The sequence below is a fragment of the Girardinichthys multiradiatus genome, chromosome 19 (genome assembly GCF_021462225.1).
Source record: "Girardinichthys multiradiatus isolate DD_20200921_A chromosome 19, DD_fGirMul_XY1, whole genome shotgun sequence".
Lineage (NCBI taxonomy): Eukaryota > Metazoa > Chordata > Actinopteri > Cyprinodontiformes > Goodeidae > Girardinichthys > Girardinichthys multiradiatus.
In genome coordinates this window covers 31,392,684-31,411,568 of record NC_061811.1, presented here as the reverse complement: position 1 = coordinate 31,411,568, position 18,885 = coordinate 31,392,684, and the positions used below count along the sequence as shown (strand labels likewise).

Below are 18,885 nucleotides of genomic sequence, written 5' to 3'. Positions count from 1 at the left end.
GGGGCACCCGGTTGTCCTGGTCACACGCAAATAGCCGGAGGACTCTGTTCAGAGTCTACAGGCTTTTTGTTCTCAGGGTGTGTATTTGTGTCCACAGGTCACAGTCACAGTCCACAGCTGGTTACACGGAACAAGGCAGTCAGTCCAAAGCTTTATTGGATTGAACTGTGGACATTCCCGCTTCAGATGACAAACAGTGTTGCATGAGACTTCTTCTACAAGGAACAAATGTTCTCTGAATTCACTCATGAGATACAGAGACCAAAGTTTGAACTAAACGGCATCTTAAAGAAAAGCGAAGTTGTTTGTCCACTCATCATTTTTCAAATAATGAACAACCCAATATTTCATTTTTCTTTAGACCACATTTTTAGTCAACCAGATAAGCTGTTTCAATGATTACACTTAAAATTCTAAACAAAACCTACTTTCACAACATTTAAAAAATAACTATATTAAATACAAGACTAAACATAAAGTGCCTTACAAGAAAAATAACACATCCAAACATAACACCCCATAAGGTAGCATCAGAAATAGAGTTGTTGTCTGACCTGCCTTAAAAAGTGGGCTCCAAACATGTAGAGCTCGAAAATGTCACTGACAGGCAAGAAAAACAGAGATGTACACTGCCTTGTAGGAGTTTTTATACCCCTTCAAAGTTTCATATTTTGTCACTTTACAGCCATAAACTTCAATGCATTTTATTGGGATTTTACATGGTAGAGCCATATGATTTAGTGTATAATTTTGAAGTGAAAAAAAAAAGAATAATTGCTTTTGAAAAAGTGCACAAATGATTATCTGAAAAGTGTGGCATGCAATAGTATTCAGCCCACTTTACTAAATAAAATCGCATGCAACCAACATAGTGGCAGAAAATAATCACTGCACATCACCCTCTATGCACCAGACATCATGTTGTGGGGATGCTTAAGCAGGAAATGCAAAGCTGGTCAGAATAAATCCTGGAAACAAACCTGTACGATGGGAGACTGGGGTGGAGATTCACCTAAATATACAGCCAGAGCGCCAATTATTAGGTTTATGTAAAATCCTAATTGTGTGCTAGAATGGTACAGTGAAAGGCCAGACCTAAATCCAATTAAGAATTTGAGGCAAAAACGGAAAAATAATACAATCTCAGTGTTCTTGAGCTGCTTTGGAAAGAAAAATGGGCAAAAGTTTTAGTCTCTAGATGCGTAAAACTGTTAGAGACATAACCCTGAAGACTTGACTCAGGGGGACTTCAAGCCACACTTTTCATATTTTTATTGAAAAACAGGTTTAATGTTCCTTCTACTTCACAAACACTAGCAACTTTGTGTTAGTCTACCACATAATAGCTCCTTAAAATACATTCAAGTTTGTAGTTGCCTCGGACAAAATATGGGTGAGTTTAAAAGGTGTGAATCCTTTGTAAAGCACTGTAAATGTCACTATCTTTTCATGGTCTGAGCTTTAATTGGTTTGGCTCACCCAAAAGAACTCCTTCCCGATTTTCTAAAATGAGAACACTGTCCAAAGCATGTAAACATTGTTCTAAATATAAAAATAATATAACAGAATCACGTCACGCAACAGCAAAATTGCAGATCTTCATCAGCCAAATCTAATAGATAATAAAAATTGAAGAGTTTCCCCACTTGTAAACATAGATCTAACTAAACAGTGAAAAAGTTTTCACTAGAAGCAGTGAAGTGACCTAGTAACATCATATAATAAATGCTTGAGGATTTTCTTCCAGAAACGTCTGTCCTTTTTTTCGGTGCCTACACTGTGCAAAACCTTTATTTACATAGTATTACTATACATCTTGACCCTCTTCTAGATTGTTAACAGCATGTTCTGCAGTGTACAGTCTGGTCTGGAAACGTCGACTCTGTGCACAGGAGTGCGGCTGGCAGACTGGAAAAGTAACCAGCTAAAGCTGGGAGTGTGACGTCTGCTGTTTTTAAATTGAAGGTGGCAACAGGTTTAGGGAGGACTCAGCCGATGCCATGCTGTCACCTCTTTCTCTGGGTGAGCCATCGTGTCTTTCCACTGCTCTACGGCTTCTGGGAGAGGGCTGTCAAAGCCCAGCTGAACCTGAAACAAAGAAAGAGTCATTCATCAGTTTCTAATGCTATTAAGGTTTTTAACTTTTTTTCTCATTTGTGCTGACAGATGTAAATCTAGTCATTGTTAGGATTTGCCTTGCAACAGTATTTCAACTTTTTCACATTTTGTCACTTTACACCCACAAACTTCAAAGCATTTTATTTGGATTTTATGTGATAGACTAATACAAAGTAGTGCGTAATTGTGAAGGGGAAGGAAAAGGACAGACCCCACCTGTTTTTCTAACAACATGCATCAACACCACATTTTGAGTGGGCGGAAGTAGGCTTGGGGTCTTTTCACAACCCCTTTTGCTGTTTGCCATCTGGGGTCGGAGGCCGGGAAAGGGAGCAGGAGTCAGGATCTGGGCTGGGGTTGGGGATTGAGTCTTGGAGATTGTCCGGTGCTGGGGTTGGCTTTTCGCCTCTCTCAGGATTGCTTGGATTTCCTTGGATCTTGGTCCCTGGCTTTGGTGCCCGGTCCGTCGGCTAGGGGGGCGCCGGGCTATGGCGAGGGGGTCTTGGCCAGGCAGTGTTGATTGAGATGTGGCTTCGCTGAGATGTGGCATTTGGATTAGCTGAGCGATGATGGTAGAGCTGAGCTGCATAATGTTTCTCCCTGGGCTATCGTTGCAGTGGCATTTATGTGGTGCATTTGTGTGGTTACGGGGGGCATGTTGGGGGACACCGGCCCCGGGTGCTTGCCACTGGCCGGGAACCTCTTGCTGGGTGAGTTTGTCCCATCTTGGTGTGGGTGCGGTGCTTGGTGGTGTCTGCCCTGCTGTGCCTGCGGGCGGGGGCTGGGGTAGCGTTGTGCGGGGCCCTTGCAATGCCGACGCGACGCGCTTTGTGTTTGGGGGCAGGATGTGGCAGGGGTGCTTGGAGCGGGGCTGTGTGTAGAGCTTGCACTGTGTGGGTGTGGCTTCGTCGGCTTTTCGGGGATGGAGCACACATGTGGGGGTGTGCCCCTGTGCTGTGGGGAGGGGATTCATGGCGTTTGGTTTCGGGGGCATGTGTTCAATATCTGTGTCCTGGTTGGGGGTGGCCCTGTGGGGAAATTATGTTGGAGTTCATTGGGGGTGGGGGCGCTCATGGGGTTAGGATCAGATTTTATTGGGGGCTTGGGACTGTTTCATCCTGTGGCAGCTCTGGTTGGTGGGCTAGTTTGCACCATGTAGACCCCTCTTTTCGGGCCAGGGTTGCTCAGGTTCAGGCACCAGCCCAGGCTAGCCCAGCCCAGATTCACGGGCTGGAGCGGTCTGCCTGTCTCCACCCCCGGAGGGAAGGGGACCACCCCCTGCGTCCGGGGGCTGGTTGGCCCTATGGGGTATCGGCACCTGGACCTGGGAGTATAGAGAATATATGGGGAGCGTTGAGTGGGTGTACGACATCCATTGTTGTTTGTCTTTACGTTGGATGCGTGGATGTGAGTGTTTTCGCGTGTACGCACAAGGGAGGGAATATGGGTAATGTGTGATTGTGACTGTGTGTGCCTGTTTTTTGTGTCAGGTTGGGTCTTGGACTGCTCCCTTTCCTGGATCAGTTTAGGCCCCCCATCATATGTAGGGCCTATTTCCTCCCCACCACACTACCTGACGGTGGTTGGTGTTTCTGCCCACTGGTGTACTTGTGGTTCTCGGTGTCCGTAGCTGGGTGCTTTGGTGTGTGCCGGCTCACTCACGGTGGCTGCTTGCCAGGGCCTGGACCCCTGGGCTCTGTCAGGCCTCTGCTTGGGGAGCGATATGTCTTGGGGTCTTTGCTTTCTTGGTCCATGGCTGGATCTGGTCGGGCGTAGATGGCTGTCGACAGGGCCCATGGGCTCGTCGCTGCAGCTCCCTGGTGCTTCTGCACTGTTGCTGCTGGGTGGTTCTCCTGGGACTCTCCCCTGCTCTTCTCTGGGGGTTGCGGTAGTCCCGGTGATGGTTCTCCTGGAGTTCCTGTGCTCTGGGGGGCCTTTGGATGTCTATGGCTCGGATCTCCTCCGTATCTGTCCCAGGTCCAGGGGGCAGGTCTGTGGCTCCTCAAACTCACTCATGCATATTTTTATGGAGAAACCATGTATACACAAGTGTGCTCACACTCAGACCCACAGGTATTTAGATTCAGGTGTTAACTGATACACAAATGTTTTATATTGAGCTGCATTTACCATTAAATGCATCTTGTATTGATAAGTACCGTGCACTTTTTAGTAAAAAAGCTGGTAATATGGATGTTTCTGCAGGTGTAGAAGCAAGCAGGGTGTTATATTGTATTCTCTTCATCCTTCTTTCTTTCCTCCATTCTATTCTCCTTCTCTCCCTTTTTCCTTTTTGCCCCACCTCTCTCTTTTTCGTGCTTCTTATTTTCTTCTTTTTCATTTCTGTCTCCATGTCCGTAACAAATTGAAATAATCCCAAAGCAGTTTCTAATAAAGTTTCCTTTATAAATATCAACCAGAGCTTTAAAGCGTTAGCTGTAATGCTCCACTTGTGAAAGTAAATCTGTTGGGCTCTTTCTTGGCACTCAGACAACAGTTCTGAGCGATACTCTGCCGGACAGGACACGGTTAAAAAAAAAGAAAAACAAAAAGAAAGAAATCAAAATCTGAAAAGTGTCTTTTTCATTTGTATTCAGCCCCCTTCACTCTGTTGCCCCTAAATAGATCCCAAAACACAGGGCAATACTGGAAGAAAATCTGCTAAAGGCTAGAAAAGACTTGAGACTGGTGCAGAGGTTCACCTTCCAGCAGAGCAGCAACCCTAAACATAAAGCCAGAGCTGCAAAGGAATGGTTTATATCATAGGATATTCATGTGTTGTAGTGGTCTAGTCAAAGTCCAGACCTAATTTAAAATCTATGGCCATCCAATCTGACTGAGCTTCAGCAAATTTTCAAAGAACGGGCACAAATTTCAGCCTCTAGATGCACAAAAGCTTGTAGAAAAGACTTGCAGCTGTAACTGCAGCAAAATGTGATTCTACAAAAATTACAGCCATGTACAAAAATGTAAATATTATCGAAAAGTTCATTTATTTTAGTCCACCACTAAGTGAAGCACATTTCTTGAAGCTTTTATTTCTGTTTAGTACCTGGTTAAATGTTGAATGTGACTGTAGACTTAGAGAACTAGGGTTAGGGTTAGGGTTAGGGTTAGGGCACACCCCACTTTTATGTGTTTTTACTTTGAAAACTATTTGTCCTTTTCCTCCCACTTCAATTATGTACTGCTTTATATCAGTGTGCAACACAAAATATCAATACAATACATTGAAGTTTGTGGTTGTAATGTGACAAAATGTGAAAAAGTTAATGAGGCATGTACACTGCAGATGACTCCTACCACCAACCTAAGAATTGTTTCAGACCAAATACAGGCTCTCATTGTGACACTCTACCCTAGCACCAACCACAGAGGAAGGACTGCTCACAAAGCAAAAAGTTAAGCACTTTGCACTAGGTAGATCCAACCAATAAAACCTAAGGGATCCACCACTAAGTGGCTGGGGAGAAAAGGATATACTGGCAGTAATGCGTAACCCCCAACCTCAATGTAAAAAGCTAAATGACATCATGAGTTCATGAAAACACTTAATTAAAGACTATTTATAGACTTACCTGTCCAAGACACTGTTTCCTCCTGACCGAGCTGCGGCTGTAGAGCCTAAGCGACATTGAGCAGGCGTGCTCCAGGGACGCCAACTGGAAGTGAAACGTCTCCTCCCACCGACACTGTCCGCCTGATGGTCTTAGTGCTCGCGTCTTCTTCTCAATGGCCACATGTCCCAACTGGTGCATCTCAGCTTTGACAAAAAATACTTTGGAGGAGGCAACAGAGACAAGTAAACATTCCACAAGTCTCCTCTTTAATCATTTTACTTGATGAATATTGAAAATACAGCTGAACTTACCCCGGGAGAGAGGAGAGGCTGACGGTGGGAGGTTTTGGGCTGCAAGGACCTTAACCTGGATGCGTCCACTGACTGGCTGAAAGAGGGTACTAAGATGCAGCTCAGAGTGACACACCTGTAAAAGCAACATAAATCATTTCTTAAAATACTTTTACTAGTACATGTCAGTTTATTAGCCAGTGGTGTTAGGTTGTTTTTTCTATCTTCAAGAGGTACTGAGTCTTTTTTACAATCAATCACTGAAAAATATACACCTTGCAGACGAAAGGGGACAAAGAAAATTGGATTTCTGAGTTGAAAGGCCTCCTAACATTTCGCGCAGACGTTTCTTATAGAAATGTTACTTTTTCTTTTTCTTGTGTTTTTGTTCAGTACTCAGTAATCCATCATGGCCTCTAAAAGCTTCCACAGTAGCAGTGATTTAAATTTTTTTTCTCTTTTGTGTCCAGCAGATGGGTACTCGCAGAGTGAATCAAATTGTCCCGATGGGAACCTGGTGATGATTCACTGTCAGATCTCCAAAGTATGAAAACAACTACCACTGGCTGAACATGCTTCCCTTTATGAGCAAAACCACTCTCTGATGGTAAAAAGGTTTGAGATTTGACCTACTTCTCATCTTTTTAAATTACAGTGTCTGAACTCTGCTTTCTTCTCTCCAATACAGCCTGGTCCACAATCTTTCTCCAAACTGAACCTCTTTCTGTTTCATTTGTGACTCACCAATTACCCCAACCAACTCGACATTATTTATGCCAGCATAAGGGTGGTCTAATAAGAAACAATCAGTAACTTCTCTGTGTTTGATGTTGCTCATTGAAAGACTTGTAAAAGACTTGGATATGTCTGTTCATCATGTTTCCTTTTGGACCGTGTATCAGCTAAATCCACAACCTTTATATTGTTGGATGTGTTATTCAGAATTAACAAATCACAATCCACGTCTTCAAACTTGCTGCAACAAACTTTTTCCAGCAAGAACAAGTGGCTTACCTCTTAAAACAGATAAATCAGGAGCGGACAATGAGATTTTGCAAATCCTTCAGAACTAACGTTAAAAGTTATGATCTTTTACATTATAGCCATCAAAAACCACCCAAAACATTACCAATATGACAAAGCAAAGCCATACCGAGGATTTGGGGGGCTGTTTGAGGTCAAGCCAGTGCTCTGATTCCTCAGAACCAAGCTGGCGCAGGGAGAGGACACACTCCGCCACAGTACGTTTCCTGGGGTTGTGTGTCTGCAGCCTCAGCACCAAGGCGCTACACTGCAGCTGCTGCAGACTCAGTGCAAACACAAAGGTCTCCATGAAGGTGACATCCTGAAAGCAAGCAAAACATGTGAAAATCAGGCAGAGTAATTCTGTCACTCCAGGGAATTAGAAGCAATCATAAAAAAACATTTATTGTGCAAAGTCACTCTTTTCTGGAACAGGTAACTTCATTTTACATGGCCTTACAAAAGTATTTATACCTTTGAACTTTTTGAAATTTTTTTAGCTTTATAACATAAGCTTTATTGTATTATGCTGTAATTGTAAGTAATAGACCCACACAAAGTAGTGCATAGTTGTTAAGTAATAAGAAAAACAAAATTATGTCCATTTGTATACAGACCCCATATGAGTGAATACTCTGTAGAACCACTGTTCCTGTAATTCCAGGTGGAAGACTTTTAAGGTCGGTCCCTACCAGTTTTGCACATCCAGCGACTGGAAGTTTGCTCATTGTTCTTTGGAAATTTTCTCAAGCACAGTCAGGTTGGATGGAGAACATCTTTGTACAACAATTTTAGTCTTGGCACAGATTCTCAATTGGATTTACAGGGGTTGGACAATGAAACTGAAACACCTGGTTTTAGACCACAATAATTTATTAGTATGATGTAGGGCCTCCTTTTGCAGCCAATACAGCATCAATTCGTCTTGGGAATGACATATACAAGTCCTGCATAGTGGTCAGAGGGATTTTAAGCCATTCTTCTTGCAGGATAGTGGCCAGGTCACTACGTGATACTGGTGGAGGAAAACGTTTCCTGACTCGCTCCTCCAAAACACCCCAAAGTGGCTCAATAATATTTAGATCTGGTGACTGTGCAGGCCATGGGAGATGTTCAACTTCACTTTCATGTTCATCAAACCAATCTTTCACCAGTCTTGCTGTGTGTATTGGTGCATTGTCATCCTGATACACGGCACCGCCTTCAGGATACAATGTTTGAACCATTGGATGCACATGGTCCACAAGAATGGTTCGGTAGTCCTTGGCAGTGACGTGCCCATCTAGAACAAGTATTGGGCCAAGGGAATGCCATGATATGGCAGCCCAAACCATCACTGATCCACCCCCATGCTTCACTCTGGGCATGCAACAGTCTGGGTGGTACGCTTCTTTGGGGCTTCTCCACACCGTAACTCTCCCGGATGTGGGGAAAACAGTAAAGGTGGACTCATCAGAGAACAATACATGTTTCACATTGTCCACAGCCCAAGATTTGCGCTCCTTGCACCATTGAAACTGACGTTTGGCATTGGCATGAGTGACCAAAAGTTTGGTTATAGCAGCCCGGCCGTGTATATTGACCCTGTAGAGCTCCCGATGGACAGTTCTGGTGGAAACAGGAGAGTTGAGGTGCACATTTAATTCTGCCGTGATTTGGGCAGCTGTGGTTTTGTTTTTCGGATACAATCCGGGTTAGCACCCGAACATCCCTTTCAGACAGCTTCCTCTTGCGTCCACAGTTAATCCTGTTGGATGTGGTTCGTCCTTCTTGGTGGTATGCTGACATTACCCTGGATACCGTGGCTCTTGATACATCACAAAGACTTGCTGTCTTGGTCACAGATGCGCCAGCAAGACGTGCACCAACAATTTGTCCTCTTTTGAACTCTGGTATGTCACCCATAATGTTGTGTGCATTTCAATATTTTGAGCAAAACTGTGCTCTTACCCTGCTAATTGAACCTTCACACTCTGCTCTTACTGGTGCAATGTGCAATCAATGAAGACTGGCTACCAGGCTGGTCCAATTTAGCCATGAAACCTCCCACACTAAAATGACAGGTGTTTCACTTTCATTGTCCAACCCCTGTAGGTCTGAACTTTGACTAGGCCATTCTAACTAGGCCATAGCTTTAATCCACATTATTCCAGTATTTTGTTTAGAGACTTTGTCCTGCTGGGAGGTTGATGACTGCTCCAATCTTAAGGTTGTCTTCCTGCAATTAACGCCATCCATCCGCCTATCAACTCTGACCAGCTTGCCTGTCTTTGTTGAAGAAAAGCGTGCCCACAGCATGATGCTGCCACCATCATGTGTCGTACATACCATTTTGCATTTAGGCCAAAATGTTCAATTTTGGTATCATCTGACCTGAGTACCTTTTTCCATGTATTTGCTGCATCCCCTACAGGACTTGTGACAACAGGACATTCTTTATCGCTTTTTTAGTTAAACAGCTTTCTCCTTTCTACTCTTCCATAAAGGCCAGATTTGTGTGCTTGACTGATAATGGTGCTTGCAATAGAATCCCCCACCTGAGCTGCAGATCTCTGTAGCTGCTCCACTGTATCCACAGGCCTCTTGGCTGCCTCTCAGGTTAATGCCTTAATGCCAACTATGTGTTATGTTGTGTTGGTCTATTACATATAATCCCAACAAAATACTCTGAAGTTTGTGGTTGGAACATGACTAAACAGAAAAACAGTAAGGATAATATGAATATGTTTTGCTAGGTTTTGCAATACAGGTCCTTCTCAAAATATTAGCATATTGTGATAAAGTTCATTATTTTCCATAATGTCATGATGAAAATTTAACATTCATATATTTTAGATTCATTGCACACTAACTGAAATATTTCAGGTCTTTTATTGTCTTAATACAGATGATTTTGGCATACAGCTCATGAAAACCCAACATTCCTATCTCACAAAATTAGTATATCATTAAAAGGGTCTCTAAACGAGCTATGAACCTAATCATCTGAATCAACGAGTTAACTCTAAACACCTGCAAAAGATTCCTGAGGCCTTTAAAACTCCCAGTCTGGTTCATCACTCAAAACCCCAATCATGGGTAAGACTGCCGACCTGACTGCTGTCCAGAAGGCCACTATTGACACCCTCAAGCAAGAGGGCAAGACACAGAAAGAAATTTCTGAACGAATAGGCTGTTCCCAGAGTGCTGTATCAAGGCACCTCAGTGGGAAGTCTGTGGGAAGGAAAAAGTGTGGCAGAAAACGCTGCACAACGAGAAGAGGTGACCGGACCCTGAGGAAGATTCTGGAGAAGGGCCGATTCCAGACCTTGGGGGACCTGCGGAAGCAGTGGACTGAGTCTGGAGTAGAAACATCCAGAGCCAACGTGCACAGGCGTGTGCAGGAAATGGGCTACAGGTGCCGCATTCCCCAGGTCAAGCCACTTTTGAACCAGAAAGAGCGGCAGAAGCGCCTGACCTGGGCTACAGAGAAGCAGCACTGGACTGTTGCTCAGTGGTCCAAAGTACTTTTTTTGGATGAAAGCAAATTCTGCATGTCATTCGGAAATCAAGGTGCCAGAGTCTGGAGGAAGACTGGGGAGAAGGAAATGCCAAAATGCCAGAAGTCCAGTGTCAAGTACCCACAGTCAATGATGGTCTGGGGTGCCGTGTCAGCTGCTGGTGTTGGTCCACTGTGTTTTATCAAGGGCAGGGTCAATGCAGCTAGCTATCAGGAGATTTTGGAGCACTTCATGCTTCCATCTGCTGAAAAGCTTTATGGAGATGAAGATTTCATTTTTCAGCACGACCTGGCACCTGCTCACAGTGCCAAAACCACTGGTAAATGGTTTACTGACCATGGTATCACTGTGATCAATTGGCCTGCCAACTCTCCTGACCTGAACCCCATAGAGAATCTGTGGGATATTGTGAAGAGAACGTTGAGAGACTCAAGACCCAACACTCTGGATGAGCTAAAGGCCGCTATCGAAGCATCCTGGGCCTCCATAAGACCTCAGCAGTGCCACAGGCTGATTGCCTCCATGCCACGCCGCATTGAAGCAGTCATTTCTGCAAAAGGATTCCCGACCAAGTATTGAGTGCATAACTGTACATGATTATATGAAGGTTGACGTTTTTTGTATTAAAAACACTTTTCTTTTATTGGTCGGATGAAATATGCTAATTTTGTGAGATAGGAATTTTGGGTTTTCATGAGCTGTATGCCAAAATCATCCGTATTAAGACAATAAAAGACCTGAAATATTTCAGTTAGTGTGCAATGAATCTAAAATATATGAATGTTAAATTTTCATCATGACATTATGGAAAATAATGAACTTTATCACAATATGCTAATATTTTGAGAAGGACCTGTATGTTCAAAGATTCAGCTGATATTCAAACAAATGTACAACATTTTGTAGTATTGGTACCTGATGATACTCTTTGAGTGAGCTCTTAAATTGTATGGGTTTGGGGACAGTGATGATCGCTTTGAAGCCAATCTTCTGTTCTTCATCTGGATGGACGCTGAGGTCTGAACACTGTTCAACATATAAAACAGTAGTTGTGTTAACAGGCTAAAGTGTTCTTAAACACATTAACCATTCTGTGGAAAAAATTATTTTCCACAAAATGTTGAACCCTAATCACAGGTTGGAATCAGGTGTGCCTTTCATCCATGTTTGGCCCCTGGTTGTTGAGGAATTGTGCCCATCTATCCATTTGGTTTAAATATGTTGACACACATCTAGTAGGTTTTGCATTTTAAGCACAACCACTTTCTTTGAGACCCTTTTTCTCAACATCAATCTGAACTATTCCCTTTTCTCCAGATTGTCTAAGAGAAACCTAATAGAGCACAGGGACTAGCAAACAGGGAAGCTGATTGTGGACACACAAAGGGTCTATTGAACAAAACCACAGGAGAGAACAGTGGAGCTTTTAGTACCGAGCCACTCTAATCTTCCCTGTGTGTAACCTTACCTGAACCAGAGTGATCCACACCTGCTCCATATCTTGCTGATATCTTAGCCGGACACAGACCTTCCCCAGTTCCTGCTCGTCCCCCGACAAAGCAATAGATTCTGGAAATGTTAAGGAAAAGGAGTCATTTTATTATGAAAACAGGGTTGCACTGTAACATGATGATGATGACTCAATAAAGTGGAGATAGAAAGAGGTTTGTGAAGCATTTTTGATAAGTGCCATGCAAGGCCTGGACAGTCAGTGCTATTAAAAACATCTTAAACATACAAACCTCTCTTTTTAGACTTTAATATTGTAGCAAATCGGATTTATTGTGTTGGAGTGGCAGTTAGAAAGAGGTCAAGTTCTCAAGTAATTAAGCCAAAAAGAAAGCCCAATCTAAACAAAATTGTTACCCAGGCTACTTTCCATGGAACCCATCATAGAGGAGGTGCTGCTGACGGTGCTGGATGTGGAGTCAATTCGCTGCTTCGGAGACCAAATACAATTAGGATAATGAGAAACAGAAAACTGCTTTTAACAGAAATTAAAGCACGGTCATCAATACACTGGATCATTACGGACTTTCAAAATCCTGATATAGATGCTAACTATTACAGGTCATGTGCTGAAATCAAGACAAAGGGAAACATTCTGCCTCAGAATGGGTTTGTCTTCTGGATCCTGAGCTATCTGAACAGTATTTGATGGAATAAATTCAGTTCAATATCATTACATAAGAAGGGTAAAAAATTGTTTGCCACTATGATTCTGTGTTGTCAAATCTTGGTAATGGCTGATTGCAATACAGACATATTCAAGTAATTCAGGTGTCTCCAATGTGCAGCCCGGGACCAGTTGCGACCCTCTGAAGCATTTTGAGTAGAACCCGACCAGAATTCTAAAATAAAGCAAATCTAATAATTTTTAACTTTAAGAGTGACATTTTCATAGACACACAAAGTCTTAAAAAATGTTAAGTGCCACAAAAATGATTTCTCATTCATTAACCAGTTTTCTGCATTTATCTTAATTTTATGTTAAATAGAACCAAAAAGATTCAGAAACCTTTTCTCAAAGCTGGCCTGGGTGCCAGAATTTGTTTGGTTTCAACTTCAGAATTTTGGCCCTCGTGGCAAAAAGTTTGGACACCACTAGTTATTATTCTATTTACATCCACTACTTGAAAAATACTTACAAATTGAGCATCTTTTGCTTTTCTACCTCTGGCTTTGTTGTACTTTCTATTTCTATAATCATGCATACTTATGATTTATTATCAACTATAAGGCTGATCAGACTGTTTCAGATTTTACAAATATAATCAAATATAATACTCCTAGCCTTTTGTTCACATTATAAGTCTTGTTTGCAATGTTTACCTATAGTCCGGAAAAGCTGTGCAAACTTTGCAACTATATTTAGTTTCCTTCTACTACAAGTGTTTAAGAAAAAATGGTGTGAAATGAGATTAGATTAAAATGAAAAACGTCTCACCTGCATGTGACCCTGAGGGCTGGTCAGATCAAGCATGGAGCTGCTCAGATGCTGCTGGTTACCCGGTTTTAGAGGCCAACCTGGAGGATAAAACCATTAAACTGGTTTCATTTCAATCTTATAGCCACTGTGATTAACTAGATTTAACCAATTTTTGTTGTATAAAGAGGAAGTATTTAGAAAGAAAACGTATCAAACATTATCTCTGGGAGGTTACATTACTAAAAAAAAAAATTCACCATATGTTATTTTTAGTTTTCATTTATTATGTATAACAATAGATTAGGCTTAAGATAAAGATTCATGGCTCCGTTTACTGCTGGTTGTAATACAGTGTGATATGAAAAGCACAAATTTTATTATTTAGGTTTGATCTTGCACAATTATATGGGAATATCTATAAACTAATAAAAGTTCTATTCCTATGCTCTATTTCAGGTTGTTCCTTCCAAACTTAGAAGAAGAAATCAAGTTTTAGCTGCATGGAACAAAGGGTGGCTGGTACCTGTGCTTTGAGGGCTGTTCCTTAGTGTGTCTCGTCGGGCCGAGCCGGGGGAGATATACGCCGACATGCTGCCCTGATGGAAGATGGACTCAGAGTTGTACGGAAAGAAACTGGTGCCCAGCAGCTCTGCTTTCCTCTCTGCATAAGTGGACCTGGCTGAGCCTGTAAACAGGTTGCAAGATTTAAACAAAAAAGTTGACCATGGATGAAGGTTAGTGTTGTTACGGTAGGGAAATAAAACCACTGAATATAGTGGAGTGTTTTGTGCAGCCACAGTGCCAGATACTCTGTAAGGTTTTTTGGACTTTGGCAACAGAGTTTGACCTTCTTAAATGTTTCTAAAAAGCAGAGCTGTTTCTCCGTTTTCTTTGGCACCAAGTAGGAGTGCTGGCAGTCCCCTTGCTTTGATTCAATTAAGTCATCCACCTCAGTCCTTCAGCTTTAGTAACTGGATATTGTGTTGCTATGTTTTAGAATCGAATTATGGTTGTGTTTAAGCTGATTTTAATTATGATTTGCAAAACAACTGCCACAGACTATAACTTTATTAACCTTTATAAAAAATAGAGTCATAGAAATTGGTTAGCCAAAATCCATTCTTTTCCCAATTATTAAATGCAGTATAGGTAAGCCGCTTTCATGTTGTGCTAACAACATTCTTCAGTGAAGACGCTGTTTATGAGATAACGAGAGACAAAATTAGCTATTTTCCATATCAGTGAACTGTTTAAAGTAATGTTAGAGGAAGCACAGTGATGTAACAAGGTATTTAAAAGGAAATTATATATTCTGAGACAAGTATAAAAACTAATTCACACTTGTCCTAGCATCCCCCCTCGACCCAGTGCAGGTAGTGAGACACAGAAGGACTAGCAAAAACAACAAAACGTTTGGACAGTGTCTCCCACTTCATGCATGAAGCTCTTGTTAAACTGGAGAGTTCCTTCAGTGACAGACTGCTGCATCCTAGGTGCACAAAGGAGCATTATCATGGGTCCTTCCTCCCAGCAGCTGTAAGACTTTATAACCATCGCTGCTCCTAACAGACTGAAAGTTGTTTTATACCCCTGCTGTTTTTTGCAGTTTTTTAATTTCTTGTGAATAGTCTGGTGTTGTTTTTCATGCACAAATATACATGCATGTTTTGTACATTTTTCATATCACCCTACTCAGCTGCACATTTCTTTTAATCTGGGTATGTTATGATTTGGGGTTGTTTGGTTTTTGGTTTCGGGTTTTTTCTTTATATGTTATTTCACAGTTTAAGTTTTGAATCATGTTTCTGTTTATTTTTCTGGTCATGTTTTAGTCTTGTTCATGTTTTATCAAGTTTGGTTTTTGGATCTGCTCATGCTTTAGTTTCATGTTGTTCTAGTTTCTGTTTGTTTGTATTCAAGAGTCTATTTTGCTCCAGCTACGTTTTGTTCTGTCTGTCAATTATCTTTATTCGGTTCACCTAGTTAATCTGTCTTGCTTCACCTGGTTCACTCTCCATATATACACACCTGTTCTGTTTATTCCTCACGGAAACATTTTCAGATCTTGCTCATGTCTTGTTTTTCGGATCATGCCATGTCTGTCTTGCCAGCCCATTTATTGTTTTGTTCCTGCTTCTTCTGAGAGTGAGTTTTTGTTTTTTAGTCATTAAATCCTTATCACTTACCATCATGCTGCCTGCTAGTCTGCATTCTGGGTTCCTCCGTTGCTCAAGTCCTAACAGGGTATGATATTACTGTACATTATTTTTTTCTTATTTTGTAAATTTTCCCTTACTGTACAGTCTCTTATTCTTATATTTTGTTTTTATACGTTTTTTGTATATCTGCATGCTTATACTGCAGTTTTAGTAGTGCTAACTGTGCTAACCAACCTCTTATACAAGATGCTAAAGGCAGTTTAAAATGTCAGCTTTGTAATCATTTTGCTTTTGTCATAAAATAGCAGAAATCAAAGCGATATAAATAATGAAAGAACTACTGACCTGTAACAGCAGGCAGGCCAAAGAAATATTTTGAATGCTGTTCTTATATCTTCGCCTATTCTTGTTCTGGTTCCTAAAGAGTTGTTGAAATCAACCAATACTGGTATGTCAGGTCATAGATTTACAAAAAACAGAGCTTGGAAGTCAGCCACAAAATCCTTGTCTCTCTAATTAAGAGCTGTTCTTATTTTTTCACAGCCTGGTGTCAACTAGCTTAAACAGTTGGATTTCACAAATGGCTCAAGATATTTAGGACTATGAGTATAAATTAAGGTGGACACTCAAATGGCAACAAACAATTGCTTTAAAGCCATGCATTTGTTTGTTTTTTCTCGCTACAGATACACAGCAGAACAAACACCAAAAGTCCAGTTTAGTTTCTGGGTACTGAAGCATCAGCTAGACTGTAATTCAGGGATGGGACTAGTCATCACCTAGCTTTGAGTCGTCATCATCATCTCACATCACTCAGGATGTACAGTGAATCTGTCAGCAGCTTTAATGACTGATACAAACAGATACTACATACTGTGCAGCCCAGGCTGTAGACTGGAGCACTGGCGATCTCGGGGTTGAACGTAAGATGTCTTGATGGTGGGCACAACAAATGGGACCTCTCTGCCGCCTGGAGGGTGCTTGGAAACAAGGTAATCTTCTGTTACCTTGCTCTTATTCCTTTCATTCAGAAGTTCTCCTGTGACCAGCATATCATTGGGAAGAACCTTCAGTGTGATTACTTAGAAACATAAAACCAAATCAGTCCGTCAGATCAGTGAAATCAGCTAAAAACAAGATGGTGGATCTGTTGTTGTGTAGGTTATCATTATACCTTGGGTCTCCTGTTCCTTGCTCCGCTGAGAGAGGTTCTTGCAGCAGTTTTTGAAGAACTCCATGGTAGTACTTGAGTCTATATGAAACCTGAAATTGTACATGGAGGCTGCAGGTTAGATAGCAAACAATGGGGCTGAGAAAAGCCATTTAAGAACTTTGATTTGAGCTTGTTAAAACCCCAAAAGTCCATAGGTTTCCAAATTTCTTCACTGGTGTTTTTGCAATCCTGCATTATTTTGCAAGTTTGACACAGCAAAGCAGAGCAACAGAACCAACAAAATTCAATTTGGGGGCCCGCCTTCACCTTAACCTTTCACAGGTATAGGCTCATTTGAGTCAGGGTGGAGGGATGAAGTTTATTGTTTCGTGTTGTTTACAAGCAGCCACTGGAAAAAAAAAAAAAAGGTTATGACTCTGTCATCGGCTTATAAACAGTTTCCCTGTAATATGACCTCACTGGAGACAAATTCTACAGAAATAAATGAATTCCTCTTAAATAATGACACTGCTAAAATAACTTCCCAATTTCTTTTTCATTTTCCTTCGTACATGTACAACTGCTACATTTGTACTGCTGTCTTGTGTTTATTCGGGCACTTATGAGGCCCAAAGGCCAGCAGGGGGCCCTAAGCAGTCGCAAAGTTTTCTAATGCCTCTGGTGAGCTATGCAGGGAAGTCAAAACTCAAAATTAGGCCGGGAATCTACGAGACAGGCTGAAGGGTGGAAAAGGAAATTAAAGAAATATTTTTGGGGTGTGTCAGCGCATGAAAGGTTAAATAACTGTTCCCTTTTTGTCTTTTCCCTTTTGAAATAAGCATAACGTTTCAACTCTCTCCAAACTAACTGAAGTTTGCATCCCTCAAAAGGCATTTTAAATATAACAACAACAACATTAATAATAATAATAATAAACTGTCTAACTGTTTTTGGAAGAAAAAATGGATCACCAATGATTTATTTATTTATCTATGTCTATGCTGTTTTTTGTTGTTGTCCATTATAGCACCGCTTTTAGATTTCTATCACTCACACCAGGCCACCTCCCCCACCTCGCTATATATGACAACATATAAACTCCTGATTCATTATTGCTTTTTGTTGGGGCCCCATCTGGAGGCGCCCCTGATAGCAAAGTGGAACATTTCTGATTGCTGCCACATTGACGACTCTGACTTGGTGTATCAAATATTTAACCATTAACTTAACTGAGAAAACTGTTTGAAAAAAGAAACTCACCCCTGTCGCGTTTTCACTAAAAAGAGCTCCAAGTCGCTTCTCCTTCAGCGGGCAGTGAGGAGGGGAATGCCGCTGATCTCAGGTCTGTGGTTGACTTCGAGTCGCAGCTGTCTCCCTCTCTCTCCGCTCCTCCCTCCTGGCTCGCTCTGAATCTTTTCTGGACGGACGCTGACATGTGCTTCCTTCTCCGAACAGCAGCACTTTCTGTTTTAATTTTCTTTTTCTCGCTCTGTTTACCATGTATGTGTGATCAGATATGTTCCTTTCCTCCTCCTTGGATGATATGTCAACAACGTGCATGGTGACAGAAACCTGGCCAAGAAACTTATTTTGTCATCTATATTTCACACGTCTCTACATCCAAGGCGGTTCTAATGCCAAAAGTGCTCATTTTCAGTTTTTACCACTAAAACATACACATTCATGTAAAAATGTGTTTTGAAGAACTATGCGGCTCTAATCTGACTCCCTCTCTTCTGTGAATTAGACACACCAGTTCAGCATCACTGGTCACCTGCATTCTCCACTGATTGGGCATGCAAATAAGCAACAGAAAAACGTGTTATGGATGCAATTCATTAACTTTTGTTGTTCATTTTTTAAAGGGGCTTCTATGAAAACCATGCCTCCCTGGAGGGTGAGCCATCTCTATGAAAAAAACCCATAAGCATGCATTTAACATCCCTTTTTCATGGTTTACAAATGAGCCAACACTTAAATTTATTAAATCACAGAATCTGTTTCACCTGACTATAAAAATCTGATCTTCACATTATTTATCAAATAAATAGATATTAAGCTGTTAAGACAAGGTTATTTCCCCAACTTACCTGTTAGGCCCGAGAGTTCTGTCAGAGGCAAAGTGCTTCAATAAGGACTCAGTGGAGTCGTAA

The 18,885-nt window shown here is 41.6% G+C and overlaps 1 protein-coding gene across 3 annotated transcripts; it reads right to left on the bottom strand.

The window, feature by feature from the left end:
- Positions 1 to 139: 139 nt before the first annotated feature.
- On the bottom strand, positions 140 to 18,485 carry LOC124884929 (tandem C2 domains nuclear protein). 3 transcript variants are annotated; one of them, XM_047392983.1, is made up of 12 exons: positions 17,993 to 18,485; positions 16,754 to 16,842; positions 16,454 to 16,660; positions 13,944 to 14,105; positions 13,439 to 13,518; positions 12,358 to 12,427; positions 11,960 to 12,060; positions 11,407 to 11,517; positions 7,122 to 7,313; positions 5,990 to 6,104; positions 5,697 to 5,896; positions 140 to 2,088 (listed from the first exon to the last, which is right to left on the bottom strand). In XM_047392983.1, the coding sequence occupies exons 2-12, from the start codon at positions 16,815 to 16,817 to the stop codon at positions 1,978 to 1,980; spliced, it is 1,413 nt and encodes a 470-aa protein (XP_047248939.1). In that variant the 5' UTR covers positions 16,818 to 16,842; positions 17,993 to 18,485; the 3' UTR covers positions 140 to 1,977. The 3 variants fall into 3 exon arrangements, with proteins under 3 accessions (XP_047248939.1, XP_047248938.1, XP_047248940.1); XM_047392982.1 differs by having other exon boundaries at positions 12,358 to 12,430; positions 17,993 to 18,484; XM_047392984.1 differs by having other exon boundaries at positions 12,358 to 12,430; positions 16,454 to 16,618; positions 17,993 to 18,482.
- Positions 18,486 to 18,885: the final 400 nt, after the last annotated feature.